General features: G+C 45.0%; 1 protein-coding gene across 1 annotated transcript; it reads left to right on the top strand.

The window, feature by feature from the left end:
• The first annotated feature begins 133 nt into the window (after positions 1–133).
• METTL10 (methyltransferase like 10) lies at positions 134–7929 on the top strand. The gene is made up of 5 exons (XM_010022095.1): positions 134–193; positions 962–1076; positions 5757–5864; positions 6704–6920; positions 7681–7929. Exons 2-5 carry the CDS (start codon positions 978–980, stop codon positions 7806–7808), a joined length of 552 nt encoding a protein of 183 aa, XP_010020397.1. The 5' UTR covers positions 134–193; positions 962–977; the 3' UTR covers positions 7809–7929.
• The last annotated feature ends 991 nt before the right edge of the window (positions 7930–8920 follow it).

Genomic DNA, 8920 nt, shown 5'->3' with positions numbered 1-8920 from the left:
CGGTACAGATGGTTCAATAAGTGGCATTGCTGCATGGATACAGCCTCTCGCCCTTCCTTCCCCTCTCCCATCTCAACCTTTTCCAGTATTCATTGCAATATCGTCTCCTTTCTCCCACCGATTCCAGCTGGGATGCTGCCTATGACAGAGAGCTGCAAGCTTTTCAGGACATTGGAGATGCCGGGGAAGTTTGGTAAATGATATAACTAAATTACTTCTTGAAATAAGTAGATCAACTAAAACAGAGTCTTTCTACTATTTCTTTATAAATGTAGACATTGCAAAAACAGCGAGTCAGTGGGGGACTGAATGGTTCTGGATGTTGGGAAAATGGTGGGGAGTTTTACTCTTGAAGCCACCAGTTCCTCTCTTGCCTGATTTAGCAATGGTGATTTCTCAGTCGCACATGGACAGCTGTCATTATGCACAGTGACCTGGTGGTTGTGGTGCATGTTACTGACAATGTGCTTTTTATCTCTCAGATGAGGTTTAACTACACAAGTTGCTTCTGCTGCCACCTTTTTGAATATATAGAATCCCAGACTGTTTGTGTTGGAAGGGACCTTAAAGCTCATCCAGCTCCAATCCCTGCCACGGGCAGGGACACCTTCCACTAGAGCAGGTTGCTCCAAGCCCCTGTGTCCAACCTGGCCTTGAACACTGCCAGGGATGGGGCAGCCACAGCTTCTCTGGGCACCCTGTGCCAGCGCCTCAGCACCCTCACAGGGAAGAGCTTATTCCTAATCTCTAATCTAAATCTACCCAGACTTGTTGTTTTGGTGAATTTTAGGGCCATGCAATTAATTTATACAAAGCAAACATGGAGCTATGACAGTTGTTACCCAAGTGCTTCAGTAAGAGGTGCTTTGCAGAAGCTGGAGGGAGGGAGTGATGAAATTACTTTGCTGTGCCTTTTGTACATATTTGCAGTACGAGTTACCTGCACCCTTGTTTTTCATAGGTTTGGAGAGGAAAGCATGACTCGCATCATCAGATGGCTGGAAAAGCAAAAGGTCCCCCTTGACAGCCCTGTGCTTGACATTGGAACTGGAAATGGTGTTTTACTGATTGAATTGGTTGGTATAATCCAAACTTTATGATTTTGATGCAGAATTGGTGCTCCAAATGGAATAGTTTAAATACAGCACTAGCAAGTGACAATAGTAATCATGGCAAGGTGTAACTTAGGTGAAAGCCAATAAGCAGGCAACCTAAAGTAAAACATACTGTGTTCTTTTCCCATCAACAGAACACTGGTTGCTGTGCATCAAGTTTTGTATTGTCATTTGGTTTAAGAGTATGAGTGAAGTTAACTTAGTGCTGTTGCTATGCCTTAAAGAACACCCTGTCACAAAGACAAGTGGTTCTCAAAGAGCCTGGGGGACTTTGGTGTGTAACTCTTCGAACCAGCAGTGCTGTTAGAGGGTGCAGACTGGGAACAGCACTTGTCTGTTGTTCTCCCAAATGGAAGTAAGCTGCTTTTTTTAACCTAGACATGCTCAGACTTGTCCTTTCTTGGTGCTGCTCAGAGTGTCAGTACTGCAGATTTCAAATTTTACAGTGTTTCTTTAAACCAGTCAACCTGAGTATCCCTTATTTTAACTTTACCTTTCTATTTTCCTACACTTAAAATGTATTTCTTCCTGTTGTTGTGTAGAACACCCCCAGACAAGGAAATTAAGTTGAGTAATACTCAAAGTACCCACATTTACAAAATCAGATCCTTTTTCCACACTCAGTTCTGACAATAATGCTCATTATCAATGTCAAAAGTGGTTAAAATGAAGGGGTTTGTTTTATAAATTACTTAAAAATTACTTCTTTTCAAGAAGTGTACATATCTGCCAGGGTGGAAACCCCTTTCCAGACATGTTCTTAAGTGTTGTCATGTTGTTGTTGCACTGGTACAATGTGTTTGGGAGTTCCTATTTTTTTCCTATTCTTGATTAAACACCTTGGTCTAACACTCAGGGAGTTGTTAAAGGGAGGAACTCTCATTCTGTTGCAGTCTCTGTTCTACATTCTCCACTGGCTCCATTAGTTGGTGTAGAAATGGAAAGGGCTGGAAGTCAAAGTCAGGTTCATAATGGAATACGTTAACATCAGCTTTGATTTTTGAAGAGTTTGAAGCCTTTATGGACACTGGCTGCTCCACTGCAGCACAGAAGTTGTATCATCAGAGGTAGAAATTGCTCATCTCATTAAGAGAAATGAGCCAAGTAACAGTCATTCCAGAGGGACCTGGACACGCTTGTGAGGTGGCCGATGCCAACCTTATGGAGTTTAACCAAGCCAAGTGCAAGGTCCTACACCTGGGTCGGCACAACCCCAGGCACAGCTACAGGCTGGGCAGAGAAGAGATTCAGAGCAGCCTGAGGAGAAGGACTTGGGGGTGGTGCTTGATGAGAAGCTTGACATGAGCAGGCTTCAGTGTGTGCTTTAGCCCAGAAACCAACCGTATCCTGGGCTGTATCAAAAGAAGCATGACCAGCAGGTCAAAGGAGGTGATCCTACCCCTCTACTCTGCTCTTGTGAGACCTCACTTGGAGTATTGTGTTCAGTTCTGGTGTCCTCAACATAAAAAGGACATGGAGCTGCTGGAGCAAGTCCAGAGGAGTCCACAAGGACGATCAGGAGCTGGAGCACCTCCCTTATGAAGATAGGCTGAGTAAGTTGGGGCTGTTCAGCCTGGAGAAGAGAAGCTGCGTGGAGCCCTCCGAGCAGGTTCCAGTGTCTGAAGGGTGCTACAAGGATGCTGAGGAGGGACTCTTCATCAGGGATTGCTAAATGCAGTGCTTGTCAGCTCTATCATTGCTGAAACATCCAGCAGAAGAATCTAATTTATAAGCCTTCAACTTTATACTGGCCCCACTTGCAAACCTGAAATTGATTTTCAGTCTGTAATGGGAACATGACAGCCTGTTAGCTTTTAAAAACTATTAAACTGCCATAAGAGCACCCTCCCCCCTTACATTAAGCACCTCAAAGTATGTGATTGCTTTAATAGGAAATTTTCAGTCCAGTTCCCATTTGAAAAGTGGCTTCAAAAAGATCACATTGTTTATTGGTGCTAAATAATTCAGGATGTCCCTCTCTTAGTTGTTGTAAAAGGAGTATTTTTATGTGTTAGCTGCTAAGCTCCGAAAGCCATGTTGAGATTCTCTTGGCAAGCACCTCAGCTGCTATAGAACAGTTCTGCCTTTGGAGCTGGACTTGATACCGTGCTAGAAATGGCAGTACTGGAAAAGGCAGTCAGACTTCAGCCATGTAGGGCATTAGTAGCATCTCTCTCAAAGGCAGATACTTGAGGGATGAAGGATGAATTCGACCATGGTCAGAACAGGCAGAGGTGCTGTAGAGTACAGTTTGTTGGGGAGCACTGGGCCCTGGATGCTATTTACAGTACAGAATGTAAATTAGAGTAGAGTAAGAAAATGACATTAAATGCAGCCAGGTCCAGGTGAGACACTGTCAGATCCAGCAGGGAATATTGCACAGAAAGGAGCCATCTGAGAAGCAGGTAATAAATAAAGTGAAAATAAGAAAGACCGTTGTATCCTGTATAAACTGGCCCCACTACTCAGCTAGAAGGCAGAACATCCAGCACACTGCTGAGTGTCTTCTGCCTGCTCACTGAAGGGATGTGCCCAGCTGTAAGCTCCAAGAGAAAGGCTGCTGGAGGTTCCTTCTCTTCCTACTGCTTGCTTTGAGGGTCTCAGATGCATAAGGGAGACCCTGTGCTGTGTTTATAGGTTCACTACACCATGGTCCTACCCCTGTCAACATCAGGAATCTGGTAGTTTGCACTGCTGACTTAATGCTTTTGCTTTCCTTCCTGTCCCTCCATAGTCAGGCCCATGCAGGTTTAGCAGCATTTAATGTTGTTTATCCTTAAACTTCCCTTCTCTGCCCAGGAGACTATAGGAGTGAATGGGAACTCCCTGAAGTGACTCAAGCTCTTCCTTTTCCAACAGAGGAGCTGTTGTGGGAACTCCTCTTCCACCCCCAAGTCTTCAGCACAGGCATCTCAGGAAGCTTGATTTGCTCTGGGGAGGAACGTGGGCAGAAGCCTGAGCAACCCTCTGTTGTTCATCAACTGCAAACAACAAGATCTTTGTGTTCAGCTGAAACTAGTCCTCAGTTAAGAACAGCTGGTGAGCACTGAGCTCACACAGGGTGAAAGGCAGTGGGAAGGAGGAAGGGCTGTTAAACTCCTGTACAAGTTTTCATTGCTGTCGAGGTATCAGCCTTTTGGAATAAGTAGAAACTGATTGCTCAGTGCTAGTTAAAGTCTATGTATTGTTCACAACCAAACCAAACCTCAGCCTCCTCCCTCTCTCTACTGTTGCTATCTGCAGCTGGCCATAAGATCAGAGCTCTTCCTGTTAGCTTTGCATCCAGCCAGACCCACCGGCACACATGATACCCAGATCTAGGCCCTTCAACTTCTACCTCAGGGTGAAAATGTGTCGTTGCCACCTTCCCACCTGCTTTGCACAAGGGTTGTTGGGATCTTACTGCCTGAGTTTGCTGAACTGGGTTATCATTATCTGCTCTGAAGTTACATTAACAGAAAGTCTCTGTGTGCTCTTTTATGTGGTGCATAACCTGCCTGAAAGTTGCTGATACAAAGAGCTTGTAGCATGCAAATGACTGCATTCAAATAGGCATTAGCATGAATGATTAGAAACATGTAAAGTTTTTGCACTGGGTTTCTGTACTGATAAAATGGGTTACATATTTTGGCTCTTACCATTTGAGTTAGAAACCAAATAATTGCTCAATCTCAGATGCTACGTGTCAGAGAAGTTTTTCTTCTCATTTTGAAGCATCTGGCATTAGCACGTGTTCTCCTCACTGGAAATTCCTGGTTTCTAGGTTACTTTTGGTGCAGATAATAGAGCCTGTTCCCCTCCAGGGTATTCCTTTTCACAGTTCTGCTCAGTTTTCCACTTGTTGACATAAGCCAGCTTTCAGTCAACAGTTCTTTTGAGGAGGTATTAGGCAGAATGGAGTTATTTCAGCTCATTCCCCCAGCTGTTTAGCTCTTGTAATGGTAACAGGAATAAAAATGAGTAAAAGAGGGTTTATTTCAGTCTTTAAGAGGAGGAGAATCATAGAATCAATCAGGGTCATCATCAAGTCCAACTGTTCCCAGCAGTGCCAAGGCCACCACTAACCCAGGGCACTGAGGCCTTGTCTACACAGTGTGTGAACACTCGCAGGGACGGTGACTCCAGCACTGCCCTGGGCAGCCTGTTCCAATGCCTGAGCACCCTCTGGGCAAGGAATTGTTCCTCAGCTCCATCTAAACCTGCCCTGGTGCAGCTTGAGGCTGTTTCCTCTTGTCCCATCCCTTGTTCCTTGGGAGCTGAGACCGACCCCACCTCTCTCCATCCTCCTGTCAGGCAGCTGCAGAGAGCGATAAGGTCCCCCCTGAGCCTTCTCTTCTCCACACTAAACCCCCCCGGTCCCTCAGCCCTTCCCCATCACACTTGTGCTCCAGGACCTGCACCAGCTCCATTGCCCTTCTCTGGCCCCCCTCCAGCACCTCAATGTCTCTCTTGCAGTGAGGGGCCCAGAACTGACACAGGATTCGAGGTGCAGGGGAACAGTCACTGCCCTGGCCCTGCTGCCACACTGGTGCTGGTACAGGCCAGGATGCTGTTGAAATTAGATGGATTATAGATAGGGAATACATTTGCTGAGTAAAAATATTGCTAGCACACTGATCGAGATTCTCTGCTTGTGTCCAGGCAAAGTCTGGCTACATGAATCTCACAGGGATTGACTACTCTCCTTCTGCAATACAGCTGTCAGAAAAAGTAAGAGAGAAAGAAGGGATGTCCAACATTAAATTAAAGGTAAGTTCAGAGAGAAAGTTAAGTGAGGAAATAGGAAGCAATTGAACCCAAGATTAAACAACCAAATTGCTACTCAGATGTACTCAGTATTTTATATTAGTGATGTCTTTTGACATTCATTTGTGAGAGAACTCTAACCTAATAAATCTCTATTTACAAGAAGATTGTTGGTCCTTTTTTATTGCTGTCTGTAACAGTCATTAGGGCTGACATGATTTCCCTGCTTCTACAGGCAACGTTTGGCAAGTTCTCTATTTTAGCTGCTACACACATTGGAGATAGAGGCTGAAATCCTGAGGTGATAGAATCCCTACCAGTAGCTATGCAGGAGAAGTTTGGGAATCCCTGCTGGAGCAGGGGGTAGGATCAGATGACCTCCAGAGGTCCCATCCTGTGATTCTGTGGCTGCCTTTCATCCTGAGCTCTCTCTGCTGTGCTGTTTTACCCTCCCGCTCCGGACCTGCGTTTGTCTCTGTTCTTGTACATCAGTTGTAACCTCTTTGTAGCAGGCCCTGTCTATTCTTCTCTATTTGTGCAGCACCCGGCGTGCAGCACCTGGGAAACCAGGCATAATGATTTCAAGAATGCACTTCAAGTATGTTAGTTTGAGTTTTAGATGGACAGGTACATACACAGGCTTTACAACAAAGAGATCATCACATCATATATAGAGAAGAAAGAAGGTGACATGTCATTGTAAGTGTTACAAGCCTGTGAGTTACCCTTTGCTAAGCACACCTATTGTCAGGTTTGAGGGTTTGTATTTTACAGTGTTTGCTTAAGGATTGAGTTGCTCCTGAGTAGAAGATTGTTTTCACAGTTGCAGACTTTTGGTTTAGGTAGAAGACTTCCTGGCTCCATCAGCTGAGCTGTCAGGATTTGAGATTTGTATTGACAAGGGGACTTTTGATGCCATAAGCCTCAATCCTGATAATGCAGCAGCCAAGAGGAAGCAGTACGTGAGATCCCTGTGCAGTGTGTTGAAACCAGAGGGCTTTTTCCTCATCACATCTTGCAACTGGACCAAGGAGGAGCTGTTGAACGAGTTCAGAGAAGGTAAGCAGTTGAACAGAACTATCTGCCAACGCGTGGTTGTTCAAGGATGAGTAAATTACAATGGCTGTGTTTGTTAGCATATTGACTCTTTCAGATGAGGAGTAGACAAGGTAAAGCGACTAGTCAATGCTTCGGCCTGTCTTCCCTCTGCTTCCCACAGGGCTCAGGGCTCAGGTTTGCCAGTGCCAACATGCTGAGGGAGGACAGGTTCTGTTATACTTTGGAGGATGAGGATTTCAGTCTAGTTGCACTGGGGAGGTGTATACCTGGGTGATACTTCTCCTTTGGTCTTTTATTACCAGCTACACTTCACCCATCTGATGGCTTTGAAATCAGGACAACACTGTTACCCACGTTTAGACAACCTGGCAAGTCTCTGACCATGATCTTTTATGTCACCTCCTCAGTGACCTTTCTAAGGGTATTTTCCATGCCACTTAGCTCCTGAATCTCATGCCTGAGGCTTAAACCTCAAGTGTGGATGTAAACCAGCCATCCCTTCTGGGGAACTAAAACTACTGGCAAATTCCCATCTTTTCTGCCATTAATTTGTGTGAGTCAGCCAGCTAAGAGTTTTATTATCCATGGAAGGCTTTCAGCTGTATAAAGCAGGGGTGCAGTGTAACAATACAGTCCTATAAACTCAGAGTAACTGCCTTGCAAGTTTTCCAGACGAATAAGGAATGGTTTGCAAAGGGTTATCCAAGAGGCAAATGAAATGACTTCCTTCTAATAAAGCATTTTAATTTCTGTCTGGCAGGATTTGAGGTTCTGGAGGAGCTGCCAACACCCAAGTTTTGCTTTGGAGGAAGAATTGGGAACAGTGTAACAGCATTGGTTTTCCAAAGGAAAAAAAGTGAGGCCATCCATCTTGGACAAATTAGATGAGATGAGAAAAGCCTGAACTTCAAACCTGACAGAAAACCTCAGACGTATGTGTAAATAAATGCTCTTTGAGTACACAGTAAAATACTATGTATGGAGCTCTGAAGGGCTGTAAAACGTCACCCTAAGAACATTTCAGCTTTGCATAAATTGCCTGTAAATTCTGTCCTGGCTACAACCTCACTTGTTGTAGGGAAGCCTCAGGTTTGGAAGAGAGAAACGAGGCATTTGGAATACGGAGACTAACATAAGTGGATGACATCTGTGTTTGGAACACAAAGATTAGCTGTATTTAATTGCTGTATTTGTAATCAGTGACCAAAAGAGGTACAACAGAAACCTCATTTCTCTCTTGTGTGGTGTAAGAGGGAACAAGATTTTGCAATGCAAGTGCTGGATCTTTTGGGTTATTCTCTTAGGCGAATGTGAAGGTAGCTGTTGAGGAGGGAAATGAATATAGAGCCAAAAAGGGACCAGTTAGTGCTTGAAATTCAGATTTGCAGAGGTTCTCGGGCTCAGCACAGTTCTGTCTCCACTGAAATAGCTCAACCCTTTTCCCACAGAGGGAGTTCTCTTAGAACACTGCCCTGCCTGGATGTGTGCTTGCTTCATCAGTTGTTTTCACTGATCTCATAAACACATAAAGGTGTGATGTTACAGTCTCACTAGCATGTCACATATGCCTCCATTATTAATCTGCTATATAGTAATGTCTTAAGTGCCAACAATGACCCCATGTTTTCCAATGGATTTCTCAGGACAGATTTTAGCTGCATAAATCCAAAAGAATTCAAAAGCATAACTATTCCTTCCTTTTGCCTTTTTGTTTTTGCTTTGCCTTTATTTCTTCTCTGTCTCTGCTCTGGAGCCAGGCTGAGAGAGCTGGGCTGGGTCAGCCTGGAGAAGAGGAGGCTCCTTAAGGGGAGACCTTAGAGCAGCCCCAGTGCCTAAAGGGGCTCCAGGAGACCTGGAGAGGGGATTTGGACAAGGGATGGAGGGACAGGACAAGGGGAATGGCTTGAACCTGCCAGAGGGGAGATTGAGATGAGCTCTGAGGCAGCACCTGTGAGGGTGCTGAGGCGCTGGCACAGGGTGGCCAGAGGAGCTGTGGCTGG

This window comes from Nestor notabilis, unplaced genomic scaffold (genome assembly GCF_000696875.1).
Source record: "Nestor notabilis isolate BGI_N333 unplaced genomic scaffold, ASM69687v1 scaffold18349, whole genome shotgun sequence".
Taxonomy (NCBI): Eukaryota; Metazoa; Chordata; class Aves; order Psittaciformes; family Psittacidae; genus Nestor; species Nestor notabilis.
This window is presented reverse-complemented; position numbering and strand designations above follow the sequence as displayed.

Bases quoted from the DNA above. Each gene is read 5' to 3' on its own strand.
- METTL10 (XM_010022095.1), top strand. From the start codon at position 978: ATGACTCGCATCATCAGATGGCTGGAAAAGCAAAAGGTCCCCCTTGAC. The intron at 5,865-6,703 runs GTAAGTTCAGAG...CTTTTGGTTTAG, and splicing joins TGTCCAACATTAAATTAAAG to GTAGAAGACTTCCTGGCTCC. The intron at 6,921-7,680 runs GTAAGCAGTTGA...TCTGTCTGGCAG, and splicing joins GTTGAACGAGTTCAGAGAAG to GATTTGAGGTTCTGGAGGAG.